The following is a 16,341-nucleotide window of genomic DNA, read 5'->3' as shown; positions in this document are numbered from 1 at the left end:
GAATATAACATCCGATATATAAGAGAAGAACTGTTTAGGAAAACGCCGTTAAAATCCACCAATCGCCTCTCACGTCCATTTCATCTCCTCCGTTTCCTGGCAACGGAAAGGGAAGAGAGAGAGAGAGAGAGAGAGAGAGAGAGAGAGAGAGGAGGAACCAAATGCTGCCCTCTCTGTCGTCTTCCGGGAACGGAATAAAACCGAAGATAATCCCCTAATTGTTTATTTATTTTTATGCATTCAATGAATTAGATCTCTGTTCATCATTTCTCCCGTTCCTCCTCGCTGTATTATTCTTTCTTGGGATTCGTTGAGGTTGGCGGATGATGAGATGGGTGATGCAGGGGAGAAGGTTTAGGGGTCGAACCTGGTCTGGTCGGAGGGGGATGCCCGGGATTTGGTGCTGACGGATCATCTGCAGAGGGATCCGGATGGAGGCGGAGGACCTGCGGAGGCTGTTGAGGAGCTCCGACGTGGATCTGTGGGACTTGATCGAGACCGCGGTGGCGGTGGCGGCGGCGGACCGACCGGAGGAGCTCCGTGCGCGGCGGGATGGGATCGTGGAACGGCTCTACGCGCCGCCGGCTGATCGGTGCCGGGACTGCGGTCCCCCGGCTAGGTCGCAGCCGCGAGGGGAGGAGAAGGGGAGTAGCAGCCCGGCGATGAAGCGGGAGGCGGCCCCTCCGCCCACGCCGCCGTCGCCGGAGCCGGTGGATGAAGACGACGAGGAGGAGGAGGCGGAGGCGGAGGAGGAAGATGATCCGAAGAGTTATGACCGCTCGATCGATGCGGCGAACAGGAGAATCCTCGCCATCAAAGAGTCCTTGGAACACCCTGATCAGGTCTGTTTACCTCTAAGAAAAAAGTTCCCTTTTTGATTGGTTTCGACACACAGAAAAACGCATCGTCGTGACCATCTCCTTGGTCATCCACAGTCGGAGGATTCCCTAATTAGCCTCCTCCAGGATCTCGCGGACATGGACATCACCTTCAAATCACTGCAGGTGACAGATTCAATCCAGCAACTCTTCATTTATGCTCAAAAGATCACTACTTCCGATGCATTTTCTTGGGATTTTGAGTCCTTTCGGCACTTTCGTGCTTCAGGAGACGGACATAGGGAGGCATGTGAATGGCCTTCGCAAGCATCCTTCCAACGAAGTGCGCGGATTGGTGAAGCATCTCGTGAGGTGATTAGAGATCGAGAGATAAGAAAGAAAAAGGAAAAAAGTAGAAAGAAATCATCTGATTCCTCTTCTCCATGTCTGTTTGTTCTTCAGGAAGTGGAAAGATCTCGTGGAGGAGTGGGTGAAATCGAATTCGCCAGGTGATCAATCTGCTTCTCCGGCAATCATCGGTACGTCTCCCAACCCCAGTCAAAACATCAGCTTTTACTTTTCCTTCCTTCCAATCAAAACAACTTTTGGGTTGCAGCAGATGGTGAGTCCCCACAGCAAATTCCCCGAAAGAACTTCCAGAACGGGCTCCAGGTTCTTAGCCTTTCTGTAATCTAACAATAACAACAATTTGTTCCTTCAGATTGTGGATTCAATTGTTGAATTCTCTATTGGATTGTTCATGGCAGACTCCAGAACGTGGAAACACCCCCCATTCTCACAGTAAGCAGTGATGGAGAGAGAGAAGAAAAAAAAAAAAAAACACTCTTTTTTCCCCCTTTTTTTTCTTTCTTCCTTCGCATACACTGAACCCTGGCGTTGGATTCAAGCAGATGGTTTCTCGAGTTCAGAGGCAAAGGTGAAGGCCAATCCCCCGCGCAGAGAAGCTCCTCCAACCAAGCCGAACGCCCACGTCGCCACCGCGCTACCCTCTGCTCCTCCCCCTGTAAAGCAACTACTCCGTATCTTGTTTCCTATACGTCGGTTGACACTCCATGCTTCTCACTTGGTTCTCGATGGCAGAAGCCAAAAGAAGAAAAGGACGGCTTGCTCGACCCCGAGCGACTCGCTTCTGCCAGGAGGCGGCTCCATGAGAACTACCAGGAAGCACAGAACGGTAAGTGCCTCATCTCACATCTTACCCTCCCTCAGACGATCATAGCAACGACAGAGAGGATTAATCTTTTGCTTTCCTGCCACAATTCGGGACCGCCGAAGCCAAAAAGCAACGGACGATTCAGGTGATGGATATACACGAGATCCCGAAGCAGAAGAATACCTTCACCCGCAAAGGCGGGTTCCAGGGGAAGCACTGGTGACGGAGGAGACGGCGAACCGGCGGGGATTACCCGCTCAGCTTCCCTCCTCGATTTCTCTTCTCTGGCTGCAGATTTTTAAGCGGGAGAAATGGATTATAAATATGCATTCTATAAATTTGTGTGCGAGGAAATATGAGGATTTCGATTGGTTTGCGACAACGTGATAAGCTGGTCCTTTTGGTAAATGGCATTGTCGCCAGTCACCTGCGTTTCTTCACCAATTCGTTTTCTTTATCGAAAGATTTCTCGCTATAGGATTTTGTAGTTTGCCGGCAGATTGCTTACAATTTTTTAGGCTTGTTTGATCAACCAACACGGCGTTGTTGCTGAGAGACTGTTGTTTAGATGCTATGTGACATTACTGAGTCATACTAGAGGTTGCCAATCTTTCGAGTGCACAATAGACCTCCTCGTGTGTTGTCGATGGAAACTTGCAAGCGGTTGTTTCATTGCTCACCTTTACAGATGTCTCATCAATGGTATAACGTAACATGATGTAGATGTATGTTATAATATTACACAATACCCATAGTCGACTCGGGAAGCAACTTGGGAGATGGTACTTACAGCATTCGGTGGGCATTAGATGTTCATGCTGCCTCAATCCTCGTGTGCCAACGATCAGCACTGGCAACTGCCTCAATAAAGTTCTTTAATTACTTCATTACTTATTTCAAGTGTACTCGTCTTGTGGAGGACGACGACGATATTTTACCGGATGTATGCTAACCACCACTAACTTATTTTTCTATTTTTCTAGATTTCGTCCCAAATGTGCAGCCCACATGGTGATCCGGTGATGTGACGAAAAAACTACTCCAGTCGAGTGAAGGAGCACCTCATCGATGGAGCCGAGGCGAGCCTTCGATTGCTACTCTTCTATGTAAAAAAAGATCAACGTCAGGAGAGGAATTTTCGACTCGACTCCTACGAAGTTTACGTTAACTCGAGATAGTAAGTGTTTTTTTTTCTTGTTGACGAGGAGGGGATTGACTTTTATACCTCTTTGTTGGAAGGACAATCGTACGAGGCTCGTTAATGATATATGATACCTCGGGAGGTTGACTCATGTTTTTCGCACGACGTAGGCCAACCTACACGACTCCGCACAGTGCGACTTCATCTTGCATCATCACAGATAGTTTGAGGTAGGATAACGTCACTTCATACAAATCCAAGCGACATGGGTATAACTTTCATCACCCTCAATTCCGATGTACTTTGTCACACATGCACCACATCAGCCATGAGATGGCTGCCATCCGTTATCACACAAATCGTGCCAAAATATGCCCTATCAATTAGACACGGAACCAATTAGCCAACAGTGATATCTACTTTAATATGATATCTAAAGCGAGTATTCACTCGTTTAGACACTTAATTTTTTGTAACTTCAATGTTATTAAAAACATTCATAGGTTTAACTCCTACAACTCATTTTGAACTTCTTAATCCTCATGTCTTTTTCATTTGAGACTAATAGACATTGACTTTAGCATCAAATGGAACTTATCAAGTATAATGTTAAGCAAAGTTTATTTTACAAGAACCATCAAACGAAGACTTGGGACTCTTATGAGACGTGGGAGAATCTCACATCCAAACAAACCATCTCATGTGCTCTGGATAAGGCTCCTTAGGCGGATATCTTTCCTGATCAACCATCATCCCTGCTTCATTTTCTTGGCCAACCTTCCAGCCTTTAAAGTAAACTACTTTCTGAATACAAACGTAATAAGATTCATATCTTTCCTGATCAACCATCATCCCTGCTTCATTTTCTTGGCCAACCTTCCACAGCCTTTAAAGTAAACTACTTTCTGAATACAAACGTAATAAGATTCATAAAAACAGGATAGAAAGGGTCAATTCAGAGTCCTTCAAAAATTTCATGTTAACAAGATTCCAAACTATATTTCTAATATCTCGACTACCTTAGGACTAGGGAAAAGTAAAAAGAACCCATTATCAATTCTCGAAAGAGAGCCAGATAGACATCTCACAGTAATCAACATAAATAAACAAATCAGAAAAGGGTTAAAAGAAAATAAGAGACAGTAAAAGCAGAAGATGAGGAACAATGTGCAGGTCAAAGAAGAAAAGGCGTGGCCTCTCATAGTGTTGTGAATATGGATTGGATAACAAAAGAGTGAGACTAGAGAGCACCTCAGTAGTTAACAGGAGCTCCACTGAGCCACGATCAGGGTTAACACCTGCAATTACAAATCATCCCAAGAACATATTTAACTTTCTTCACCAACATACAAATACTGATCAATTTGTTTCTGTATTATTAATGAAGAGAAAGAAAGCTTAAGAGGTGTCAAGAGAAAACTACTTTTCCCAACTTGATTCCACGTTGAGGTATAAAAAAAAGGGTAGAACTAGTATCAAATAGAACACATCTGAACAGGCACAAAGTTGGCTCATTCCATCCTAGTTTTGGCTTCTGATGCATCTCCTCCACTTGACATTGAACTCTGAAGAGAAGATATCTAATGGAAGTGACAAGTAAGCCAACTTAGATTCCCAAAGTCCAGATTCATTTTCTAGTTTTCTTTCCTTTTGTTCCTATAATTTCCAATTTTAAGATGATTGATGGAGTGGAAATATATTACCTCCTCCCATTCAACTAACTTGAACTAGTGGTGAAATGCCAGGCAGGGGATGAGCACCAGCAGCAACCCAGAGCTCTCATCCTTGTGGTGGTTGAAGAAGTTGATGGTGCCTCTCCTCCTCTTCTGCCATGCAGTGATGATGGAAAGGCTGTGGACTACTAACCATTGAGGTTGTGATGGGGTATTGTTGCCATGTGGATTGTCGTGGACTACTGACCATTGGTCACATGGAATGCAATATTGTTGCATGTGGATTGACTCCCAGCACATGAATTGACCCTAATTAATTTGTATAATTAAAGACCAATGTTCAACCAATTGAGATATGCACCTTGCTAAAATAACCAAATGATTTTAATCCAATAATGACATAAGATATAAGATTTAACAGCACTTATAATTGAGTCCTTGTTCTTGTACCTTGAAACTTCATGTTCCTTGTGGACCATAGGCTTGGCTCAAATTTGAGCTGAATAGGATTCAGTTGGGCTGAAAGGCTTGGATAGAATTAAACTAATCCTAATTTAGAATTAAATTCATTAATTATCATTTACTAATCATAATTTAGAATTTAACTTGTTAAAATGACATTGTCATACATCATAATTTTTTAAAATATAAGACTCTTTATATCCATTTTTTTTTAAAAAATTAACAACTAAAATATAGATCACAATAACCAATTAAAGAAAAGGTAGAGGGTCTACCTTTAAACAAAATGATGATCTTCCCCTTCTCATTCCCTCCCGTTGACAAGCAATAAATAAATAACAAGGGGAGATATTTGACATTCTTAAATAAGAGGAGGGAAGATTCCCCTAAAAGAAATCAAAGATTTTAAATTCTTATCTTAATTAGTTTATCATTTAATCAATTTCATGCCTACCTTATCTGTCCAATCAAGGAAGTAAAACATTAATTATTAATTATTTTTTCTTAATTAAGTTACTCAAACAAGGAAACATATCAATTCAAAAAAATATCAAGCTCTAAATATAAAAAAATATATATTTTTTTAAAAAATCTCTAATGATTATATTCTCCTTAAAAAAATATTTTTTAAATTTAATTTATATTAAGAAAATAATTGTGAATAATAATTTCTCACATCCACTTTCATTTCCCATGTGCGTATTGATTTGACTAATACTTCTAATAAGATTTTATTAATGGTATAATTTTATGCATCAAAATGTATTTCTTCCTTTCCAAAATTTGGATCCAATATTCTATAAAGGTGATATTCATCTTAACTTATGAGGTTTATGAGAAATACCATAATAATAAGCAAAGCATGCTTGGTAGATATGATGTTACTTTCATAGAACAACCAATCCAAATTTTGGAAATGGAGTATGGTATGATGAATAAAATTATATCATAAAATCTTGTTGAAAGCATCATTCAAACTAGGAAACCACTTGAAAAAGAAAAGATGTGGGAAAGTAGCATCTATAATTATTTTTCTTAAGGTAAACCAAATTTAACAACTAAATTTCCTTTAGAGAATGAATCATCAAATTTTTAAAAAATATATATATTTAGGGTGACCTTTTTGAATTGACATACTTCCTTGTATGATTAACCTAATTAAGAAAAATCAATTATGAATTGATTCGTACAACCTTATCTATGCAAACAAGTTAGACATAAAATTGATTAATTAATTAATTAATCTAAAAATTCAAAATTTTATATTTCCTGGAGAATTCTCCCTCATCATCTATTATGTATCGGCGTGAGGGAAAAATAGAAAGGACCATGAAACGTAGATCCTCTACCTTCTCTTTAATTAAAAATTATGATTTATATTTTAGTTGTTGAAATTTTCTAAAAATTTTGGATATTAAAAATGTTATATTATCAACAATCATGATGTATGATGATATCCTTTTAACTAGCTTAAATTCTAAATAATGTTTAGCAAACAATAATCAATGAATTTTAAATATAAAAATAATGCTATATTTTTAAGATCATGATGCATGATTTATAATGTTATCTTAATTTTTTAAATTTTGAATCATGATTAGCATACTAATAATTAATAAATTTCATAAGCTCATATCATTATATCTTAAATCAAATTATTCTATAGAGTGAATTTAATTATTCTACAACATACTAATTTTTGTATAGATATTCAAATCAATCAGCAGAAACAACTAATAAAGAAAAGTTAAATTCTGCATAACGGTTGCATGATAAACACTTAAACTGAAACCTAAATTCAAAAGTCTCATGTAACAGTGACATGACTGAAAATAACTGCCTATCATACCTTAGGGTGTTGCAGGTTTGGGCCAAATAGTCAATAGATAAGATTCCAGAAAATAATGATTTTGAGGAAACAAAAACCAGAAGAGAAGCAGCATTAAGAATTGTCAAACCCATTTAGCTGAACATGCTCCACTAATGAGCATAGAGAGAAATAAAAAAGCTTCGGTGAAAGAAGAACACTTGAGAGCAAAATAAGGAACCAGAGACTTAACTCACAAGATCTTATTTCTAAGAGTAGATAGTTACCTCATCTGATGCCACCCTCAATCCAACAGATAAAACCTAGTATGTCAGAAGAACAAGTTCTTAAGACCAGGAAGACTATCTCGAACCAGCGGCATTAGACATGCATTTAGAATTGATAGTTGAACAAGAAGATGAAACCATCTGGCACTTAAAGGGGTACTGCATCACCAGGGAGTTACTTAGGACCATGCTCAATAACTTGTCCTTCATTGCCTCCTCTCCACAATGGAACCACTTTCATCTGACAAACTCTTCCTGTTTCCCAGGACCATGAGGACAAGTTTCAAGAGAGTTATTTGCATAGGCAGCAACAGGGCCCCAGTGGCATTTTATTTGAATATGTAAATTCTTTTTAGTTATGAGACATGGTCCACAATTAGATTCTTCCCAAACTATAAGCCACTGCAGTATGCCCATTACAAAGCTTCTTCCTTCTTTCTCCCAGTCCAGTGGAATCACTATAAAGATGCCATTATATAAGCCCTCTAAACATTAAAAGAGTCCAGTGAATACATCAGGATAAAGATGCAGAGATTCTGGTAACCTTCTATACTGAACTTTAGCATTGCTGAATATAACTGAGAACTAAAACTGGTCATCATATATAATATAAAAGCTGGCAAAACATTTCCAAATTCAATATATTTCTTGCTGGTGTCATTGATGAAAACCAATAAAAAGCATCACATATAGTCTCAAAGAGTGCATAAGGTATTGGATGGGAAGACACAGAGCCAAGCGTAGGACTTCCAAATCTTTTTAAATAAGTTTGATGACATACGAGCTCAAGATTACAACAACAATTGGATTAGTAGATGGGGTTATGTAGGTCCATTTTTCTTGGCATATAGACTCCACCACTGGAATAACTCTTAACTGATCTCTAGTCTAGTTCTGATACTTACAAAATCAACCAATTCGGACCTGTCCAATATTGAGAGAAGCAACCATCAGAAGATATGCAATATAGCCTAATACAACTAAAACTGAATGAACAAGTAAAATAGTAATAAAAGTAAAAAAGAAACAATCTTTCTGAGTTTAATCAATGGAATAAAACAACTAATAGTTAAAACCATTACTTTAAAGCTACTGTTTGACTTTCAGAGCAGCCTCAATGCGTTGGATAAGCTGATGAGCAGGCATAGCTCCTTCCTGAAAATTAACCAAAAGGTTGTCACAACAAGATGCGTAGCCGATGTCATTGTGAATGAAAGCTTTCTGGAATGATCAGCTCTAGATAGAAGAAATACAAGAAAAAAATAAATACATAAAAGATTCACAATGCTTTTTTTATCTTACAAAGCGATCACATGGCTTTCCATCTCTGAAAATGATAAATGTAGGCAACGCCTCAATTTGGTAGCAATTTGCTATGTTAGTGTGCTTTTCTGTATCAATTTTGATCACTTGGATTCTGTCTTTCAATTTTTCACTCGCTTCTTCTAGAACAGACACCATGAATTGGCAAGGACCACACCTACCAAAAGAAAGAAGAATTCTAAGTTCAAAACAGTAAAAAAATTTCATACACCTTACACACCATGGAGAAATTCAAATCCTGCACAATACTGCTTACAGATCCACAAAAGATCCAATTTTCGAAAGTAGAAATTTCACATACAAATGTTGCGAGTGAGGTGTATCATGTCTTTTTTCGATAAAAGGAAGAAAGGCATGAGTGAACCTAGCATAATAGGTTATGGAAACTTGAAAGATGACATGATGCAAAAACAGTATTGAATTATTTACATCATTTTGATAGATTAAGAAACCTAATTTTTTTTAATTGGGGATGTTAATGCTCAAAACTCAACCAAACAATTAAATGATAAAGCTCTCTCACTATCTCCATATTATCAAATCTAGCTCACCACATCTCCAAGGGTAACCAAGAGTCCATGTTTTACAAACTGTTCAAGCATTAACAGAATCAGCTTTATTTTTAAAGTGTGGCTCAATAAAATTAATACAAGAACACTATATACTACAACAATTGCCTTAGAGAAAAATATACAATAATAGCTTACTAATTAGAAATTTCAGACATCTTCTATCACATGATCTGGAACAATAGCCAGTGGCTACCAAAGTAAAAATACTTCCTAAAAGTTGAAGCAAGTATCATTACCATGTTGCATAGAAGTCGACCAGTAAAGGCTTATCACATTTTTCCAACAATTCATCAAAGGAAGAGTAGGTTTGCTTTTTTGCTTCTATCTGTAAAACCAAACAGAGAAAAATTGGTGCCATATACAATTTCACACAACCTCTTAGTTACATCTGGATTATAGAGGGAAAAAGAAAAGAAATGTGTACAAGGACACTAATAAATTAGAATGCCAAGTCCAAGTCCTTACTTTATCCTGTCACATATTCTTCCACAAGTAAAAGAATGCTCAATGTTCTCAGTTTAAACAAAAGCACATAAGAGAACCACTTTTAATCCAAAGTCAGCACTGTAAGACAAGGTATTTGGTAGAACTAATCCTAAAGAGTACAGGCACATGACAATTCAACCCCATCCGTCAAAGGGTCAACCAAAAAGATGTATATATTATCTTTCTATCCATTGAAGGCATATTACACGCAATCACGCCTCATACTTCATGCACATGTAAAGGGATTCACCCAAGCAATGAAAATTTATGAAAGAATGTTTTAATATATCTGGTAATGTGAATATGTTTCAACTGTATCAGACAGATGGATTTCCAGTTAATAAAACTAACCAGCATAACAGGCAACACTGGACAAGTTCTTCTATGTATTGCAGTATAATTGCCAGGAGACAAATCAGAAGAACATATGAAGCTTAGTTGGTAACTACTGTTACTGGGAATTCAATAACATCATCGATAGGTATTTACCTGAAATAACAAACATTAAGAACCAAACCCCATGAACAATAAGAAGTCGAATTAAGTCAATTTTGAGGCGGTATGAACATATTGTCACTCCTCTCTTGCGAATCCGGAATGAGCTCGACTCGTTGAGGCTTGATTCAAAACATCTCCGAAGAATTCAAATCAAATCGCTCATGATTTCCCTCGGGGTGTCCCAATCGAGCAATATGGTAGCATAAAACGATAAATCAAATTTCAAGAATCGAAGACGATACCGAATGCCTTAAGACTGACTATAGGATAAACAATCCGAAACTTCAACATCAAAAAATAATCGGGCAAAAACGAAGGACAAGCAAGTGTGAGAAACGAGTCACCCGAGGAAGAAGTCGGCGCTGAGGGACCGCGGTGAGACCGCGGCCCAGCATCGATTGGTGGCGAAGCGGCGAGAAGCGAGGCGTCGCGACAGCCGAGAGCTCCAACGGGCAGAGGCAGATGGAGCGGGTGCGGAGGTCGGTGGCGAACGGGGCCGCAGCAGCGGTGCAGGAGGCGGCCATTTCTCGTGATTCTTTAGGGTAAGGTTTCGCGGTTCTCCGCTTTGTTTCCAAGTCATAAACGAAGCTGATCTTTTGACAAAGACCGTTGAGCCCAACTGAATCGTGAACGTGGGTCACATCGAATTGGTTAAGGTTAGTGCATGATTGAAAACATTTGTTCCTGCAGCTCATCAGAACTCGTCTTTCGTTCCCGCCTTAAACTACCTATTTCATCCCCAAACAGCTCAAGAACTCTCCCCCGCATCAATGGCCAAATCGAACCCTCTTCCTCTTTTCCTCCTCCTGCTCTTAGTGTTCCTCTGCTCATCCAACACGGTGGCTCCGATCTCCGAGAACGAAGTGGACTCCGCGATTGCTGCCCTACGGTCGAGCGGCTACGCCCTTTTCGGCAACGGCATTGCCGTCTCCGACCTCCTGTTCGACCTCCTTCACCACGGCCCCAACGCGTCCTTCACCCTCTTTGCGCCCACCGATGCCGCCCTCTTCGCGCTAGACATGGCCTACCCCGCCGCCGCCTACCTCCGCGTCCTTCGCCAGCACGTCGCCGTCCGCCACCTCACCCACCATTCCCTCCGCTCCATCCCGTCGGGAACCCCCGTCCCCACCCTCCTCCTCTCCCGCGACCTCATCATCTCCCATCGCCGGGACCCCGTCGGCGGGGGAGGTCTCGACGTGGCGACGGTCGACGGAGTGGACGTTGTTCTGCCGGGGATCTTCCACTGCAAGCACCTCGCCGTCCACGGCCTCAACGGTATCCTCGCCCCGCGCAAGAGCGAGGCCTCAGATGGGATCCCGTACGAGCAGCCAGGATCGCCGGATAAGCACCTCCCTCCTAACGGATTCGATCACACTCCGGATTCTTGGACGCCAGCGGCATCCCCTACCATGGATCTCTCTCCGATCGTGCCGGACGCGGCAGCTCCGGTGCCGATGCCCGCTTATCCATATCCGATCACATTGCCGCCGTCGTTTCTTGATGAAATCTACCCGCCGACTAGCAAAAGCGGATGGAAGGGGAGACGCAGAGGCACCGGGAAGGTGGGAGCGTCTCCGACGAGTTCACCAGCCGCGGGCCGCCCTCTCAGTCCACCTCAGCAAGGTATTGTTGACGCCCCTTAACGATATTTTGTTAATACTCCCCTATGTCTTCATAATAATCTTTTTGTGATCCTGCGAACAACGCGGATCGGACGGTCACGATCACTCGGGTAGAAAGCTTTAATTCAACAAGTTAGAGATCTTACATGGTGCAGATGCTTTTATGTTAATTATCATAAGTAGTCATAAAATCCAACAAGTTATTAAGTTAATTATCAAATATACAATGATACCCTCCTTTTTCGAAAACTAAAAATAGTTTTTCAAAATTTAACAATAAATATATAATAATAATTGTTCGAATCATCCCAATTTAATTTAAGACTACAAAATAAAAAAAATTTGATATAGTCAAAGAGGATACTTGAATTTTGTTTTGAAAGATTATTCTACGATCAATCTATAAGAAAATCAAGATTGGATGAACTGAATGTCTTCTGTGTTTACTCTTTTACTTTCTTTTGTTCGTTAATTAGAAAAAATATAGTCACAAAATTCTAGAATATTTTGGTGCAAATTTTGCAAAACAGGCCAACCCTTTCTAGCAGACACATGATAATATTATTTCTTAGGAAATAAAAAATATTTAATTTTGATCAGAAACAATATAGATCTTTAAAGAGTTGATACTTTATTAATTTTTTTTGGACTATCATTGTGCATATCTTGACCTCCACAAACTTTCTTTTATGAGAGGACCCACATAATCGAAAGGAAACAGAAAGGACAAAGGTCCCTTCAAGGCATAGGATGGCCACTTGAGTTGAAGTAGTTAAATGACTGAGCCATGTGACACCAATGGACCAATACTTTTTTGTATGATGACCACTACAACAAAACTAATGGTCATAAGATTAGACAGCAAACCTCTCTCCCTCTTTCTCTCTCTCTCTCTCTCTCTCTCTCTCTCTCTCTCTATCGCTCTCCTCCATTCTTTTTCCTCCTGCTGTCATCATTCTGGGGCCAAACCAATATTCCCAAGTGGACTTTGGGTTCGTGCCAAAGACAATTTTGCAATCAAGGACAGTGGAGAAAGGACACTGAAAGGAACCATCCAGCATTGCAGCCCACCACCATGATTCCACACTCCCCTCCCCTTTTTGAAAAGCGTGCTGCATGCACCAAGCAGGCAAGTAGGCAGTGCATGCAGGTCACAGGCTCCAGTCCTCGGCCGGTCAACATCCTTGTGTCTCCATCCTGAGACATTTGGTTCTTCCCTTGGATTGGTGGTCATTGTAACTGCAACTTGATCCTCTCATATCTGGGAGCGTCACTTTCCAGAATGGAGACACCTCACAATCTCATCAAGAATTTGGAATCAAGCAACTTTGAAGAATATATTCAATACTTTTTTTTTTCATTATTGAGCTCCATACAAGGTAAAAAAAAATTAGTTAAATTAAGCATATTTAATTTTTTATTTATTTATAACTTCTTAATAAATTCTTAGATTTGTTTGCAAATGATAACCCGCAAACATGTTGAGAATCTCTCAAACATGGGGGCAGTTCCCTGCATTAACGAATCCGCTCCGGCCTCCTCCACTTTTCTAAACGGTATCTCGATTCCTATAACACTGATTACTATCTTATGCAAACAGTACTCAACTTATCCTCCCTTTACTGGACATTCTCACCCAGTCAAGAGTCAAAAAGGTAAAGCACTCAATAATGGCACCTGTTCTTCTTCCTCTCTCATATCCAGAGCTCAAGATAACATTCTCATTCTTCTGCACGAACAAGGCAAAGTAGAATAGCTTTTGTTCTTCGTCCACTTTCTTGTACTTCCTTTTCGGTTGAAGTATACTTAATTCAGCTAAAAGAAAAGAAGAAAATAATAAAGAAAACAACTTATCATGAAGAACAGCATGGGAACGAACATGCACAGATTTCAAGAGCAGAGTAACGGAAATTGCGGTATCGACCCATCCATTTCAATCCAAAATCCATACTTACACTCCCATCCGACAACCAAAACAGATGGTGGTTTTATCTCCATACGTCACAACCATAAGTCTCCCATCCCATATCACTCCTTTCTTCGTTCGACGTCTTTTCAGGAGGAAGGGGACATGAAAATCTATCGACTTGCTTTCTAAATGGAAGAGAAGAGTTCGACAGGTTAGAGAGAGAGAGAGAGAGTGTGGGAACTTTTAGAATGGCTGGAGGAAGTCGTCGGAGTTGGAGATGGTGTCGTGGCGTGGCCATGCCGAGCGGAAGAGCTTTAGGAGGAGCTGCGCTTTCCTCTTTGCCCTCTCCGAGCACCCGCCTTGCACCATCAGCAGCAGATGGGCCACCACGCCGGCCGCCACCGCCTCCGCGTGTAGAGCCTCTGACCCCCCCAGCACCGCCACCAGCACAGCCGCAGCGTGCTCCGCCGCCCTCCCTGACGCCTTCCCGGCCATCACCCTCACCAGTGCCGCCACTGCCACCGCGCCTCCCCCCCATCCCGCCACCACCGCGTCCCTGCCACCGTCCTCCCGGCACAGTAGCTCCACCGTCGCCAGCGCTCGTTCCACGTCGTTTGACGCCAGCTCGGCCACCCTCCCGACTACCGCCGCGGCTGCCCCAGCTGCCAACGCGCGCCCTCGGTTCTCCTTCGCCAGGCACAGGGCGAAAAGCCCCCGGATCCCCACTCGCCCCGCCCGCCCGTTCCCACGCTGCGCCACGAGCTCCACCAACCCCTCCATCACTCCCTCCGTTCCACCGACCGCCGCTCGCGTCTCCGCCGACCGGGCCCCCGCAGCCACCGCCTCGATCACCGTCGCCGCGTTGATCCGAGCCTCCGTCGACGGGTGCCCCCTTACCACCTCTCCCAGCCGGCGCAACCGCTCTGGTCTCGCCGCCACCCCCGCGCTCTCGGCCTCCGTCATCGAAAGCATCGACAACACCGCCATTGCATCCATTGCTGGCTGGTCCGCGTCCGGGCACCCTGATTCCTCTCCCTCGAACGCTATCTCGACGAGGGCCGAGCGGGTCTCGTCAGTCGAGATCACTACCCGGTTCTTCTCCGACTCCCGCACCAGTGAACCAAGCCGGCGGAGCGCAGCGACGCGCGAGGCTGCCGCGCCGCCTTGAGAGCGGGCGGCCGCCACGAGCGACCGGATGAGGGCTGGATCGGCGGGCTGCTTGGGGGTGGGGATGCGTTCCACCCCGAGGGAGCGGTGGGCGACGCACCAGTCCTGGATGAGGCGGCGGAGGGTGTGGTTGGGGATGAGGGTGAAGTCCGCGAGCCGAGCGCGGGTGACGGGGCACGTGGTGCTCCCCGTAGCCACCCACGACTCGATGCTCTCCCGGTCATACGTCTGCCCCGTGCACACCGTCACCGGATCCCGCATCAGCTCTAGCGAGATCGGGCACCGGAAATGGTGCGGTATCGTCACCCCCGCCAGATCCAACGGCGCCACGCTCCCTGGCATCGCCAATCTAAATTCTTCTTCCTCCTCCCTCTCGTACAGCTCCTCCTCTCGACCCGCCTCAGCTGGGTTGCCGCTGTCAGACCTCGCTCGCTTGCGCAGGCTTCCTCTACGGTGAGCACGGGGAGGTGGGGAGACGCCCCTCTTATGCTATCGCTCCACACGTGCGGTTGCTAACCCGAGCTCTCTACGTGAACTTTATGCTTCGCCGTGTCACGTGTGCGTCCCCGCCTCTCTGTGCAAGATCTCGTCGGGGAGCGCTGATCGAACGGTTGTCGTACACCGAGAAGGTAATAAATCGGCGGGCGCGGTCTTCGAGCACGATAACCTTTTGGTTTCGGTCGAACCTGAAATGTCGGCAATTGGAGATCATCCAAGCCGTCTATTGACGCAGGCCGAACGGCTCAGATAAGAGTTGGGTCAAAGCGAGCGTGCGAGAGTCAAACATCTGTGGAGCGGACAGGTGTGCAGAGCGGTGGGGCCCCCCCCTCCGAACCCTGAAGACCACGCCGTCGAGGATTGACTGGGACCGACTCCGACGCAGCAGACAGCTAGCATAAGCTAATCACAAGATGCCACGCCGGTGAACTGAATCTTGTCCGATACCAACCGAGAGCTTATCCGCGCGCACGAAGAACCATGGTCGACGTGTGGCGCAATGCTCGGGCGGCGCGTGCGCGTGCGCGTGCGGAAGGGGGTGGCGGGGGACCGGCGGGCGCCCCGGGCCTGGGAGTGTCTCCGGTCAACCCAGCACGACGGCCAGAGCGCGCGCGGCAGCTCTCCCTCGGCACGTGCTGGGTCATAGCCGCCGCACGTCTTCGCAGCTGTACGGAACCCATGCGCCAAATGACCAACATACCCTTTTCTACATGGCGATGGATGCGGAGAGCGCCGGCTGTCGGATGAGACGACGAGCAATCCAACGGCTGGGAAAAGACTTGTGATAAGAAGACCCGCCTAATATGTGGTCACGTGAAGCTTCAGCAGAAGGTAATAGAAAGCGTAAAGAGGAGTACAATTTAAGCACGTGGTAGATGAGACAGCTAAGTGGATAATGCAATGG

The 16,341-nt window shown here is 43.7% G+C and overlaps 4 protein-coding genes across 7 annotated transcripts; 2 read left to right on the top strand and 2 right to left on the bottom strand.

The window, feature by feature from the left end:
• Nucleotides 1–99: 99 nt before the first annotated feature.
• LOC135622556 (probable mediator of RNA polymerase II transcription subunit 26c) lies at nt 100–2,524 on the top strand. 4 transcript variants are annotated; one of them, XM_065124688.1, is made up of 9 exons: nt 100–842; nt 936–1,004; nt 1,108–1,190; nt 1,281–1,357; nt 1,438–1,490; nt 1,586–1,619; nt 1,727–1,842; nt 1,920–2,013; nt 2,115–2,524. In XM_065124688.1, the coding sequence occupies exons 1-9, from the start codon at nt 432–434 to the stop codon at nt 2,213–2,215; spliced, it is 1,038 nt and encodes a 345-aa protein (XP_064980760.1). In that variant the 5' UTR covers nt 100–431; the 3' UTR covers nt 2,216–2,524. The 4 variants fall into 4 exon arrangements, with proteins under 4 accessions (XP_064980760.1, XP_064980612.1, XP_064980687.1 ...); XM_065124540.1 differs by having other exon boundaries at nt 1,435–1,490; XM_065124615.1 differs by having other exon boundaries at nt 102–842; nt 1,435–1,490; nt 1,730–1,842.
• Nucleotides 2,525–3,519: 995 nt separating this feature from the next.
• Nucleotides 3,520–11,052, bottom strand: LOC135622498 (thioredoxin Y, chloroplastic-like). The gene is made up of 7 exons (XM_065124436.1): nt 10,586–11,052; nt 9,494–9,582; nt 8,665–8,842; nt 8,445–8,517; nt 7,363–8,286; nt 4,385–4,431; nt 3,520–4,038 (listed from the first exon to the last, which is right to left on the bottom strand). Exons 1-4 carry the CDS (start codon nt 10,934–10,936, stop codon nt 8,452–8,454), a joined length of 684 nt encoding a protein of 227 aa, XP_064980508.1. The 5' UTR covers nt 10,937–11,052; the 3' UTR covers nt 3,520–4,038; nt 4,385–4,431; nt 7,363–8,286; nt 8,445–8,451.
• LOC135675644 (fasciclin-like arabinogalactan protein 19) lies at nt 11,012–11,884 on the top strand. The gene has a single exon (XM_065186291.1). It carries the CDS (start codon nt 11,012–11,014, stop codon nt 11,882–11,884), a length of 873 nt encoding a protein of 290 aa, XP_065042363.1.
• Nucleotides 11,885–13,765: 1,881 nt separating this feature from the next.
• LOC135622439 (U-box domain-containing protein 26-like) lies at nt 13,766–16,255 on the bottom strand. Its single transcript, XM_065124320.1, has one exon. The coding sequence runs from the start codon at nt 15,279–15,281 to the stop codon at nt 14,016–14,018; it is 1,266 nt and encodes a 421-aa protein (XP_064980392.1). The 5' UTR covers nt 15,282–16,255; the 3' UTR covers nt 13,766–14,015.
• Nucleotides 16,256–16,341: the final 86 nt, after the last annotated feature.

The sequence above is a fragment of the Musa acuminata genome, chromosome BXJ1-1 (genome assembly GCF_036884655.1).
Source record: "Musa acuminata AAA Group cultivar baxijiao chromosome BXJ1-1, Cavendish_Baxijiao_AAA, whole genome shotgun sequence".
Classification (NCBI taxonomy): Eukaryota; Viridiplantae; Streptophyta; class Magnoliopsida; order Zingiberales; family Musaceae; genus Musa; species Musa acuminata.
The sequence above is the reverse complement of the archived record's forward strand: the minus strand, read 5'-3'. Positions and strand labels throughout refer to the sequence as shown.

Excerpts from the sequence above, each read along its gene's own strand:
- LOC135675644 (XM_065186291.1), top strand. The coding sequence starts at position 11,012 with ATGGCCAAATCGAACCCTCTTCCTCTTTTCCTCCTCCTGCTCTTAGTG.
- LOC135622498 (XM_065124436.1), bottom strand. The coding sequence starts at position 10,936 with ATGAGCTGCAGGAACAAATGTTTTCAATCATGCACTAACCTTAACCAA. Across the intron at positions 9,583-10,585 it reads AGCGCCGACTTCTTCCTCGG|ATAGAAGCAAAAAAGCAAAC; the intron begins GTGACTCGTTTC and ends TTGGTTTTACAG. Across the intron at positions 8,518-8,664 it reads GAAAGCCATGTGATCGCTTT|GAAGGAGCTATGCCTGCTCA; the intron begins GTAAGATAAAAA and ends GTTAATTTTCAG.
- LOC135622439 (XM_065124320.1), bottom strand. The coding sequence starts at position 15,281 with ATGCCAGGGAGCGTGGCGCCGTTGGATCTGGCGGGGGTGACGATACCG.
- LOC135622556 (XM_065124540.1), top strand. The coding sequence starts at position 432 with ATGGAGGCGGAGGACCTGCGGAGGCTGTTGAGGAGCTCCGACGTGGAT. Across the intron at positions 1,005-1,107 it reads TCACCTTCAAATCACTGCAG|GAGACGGACATAGGGAGGCA; the intron begins GTGACAGATTCA and ends TTCGTGCTTCAG. Across the intron at positions 1,491-1,585 it reads ACTTCCAGAACGGGCTCCAG|ACTCCAGAACGTGGAAACAC; the intron begins GTTCTTAGCCTT and ends TGTTCATGGCAG.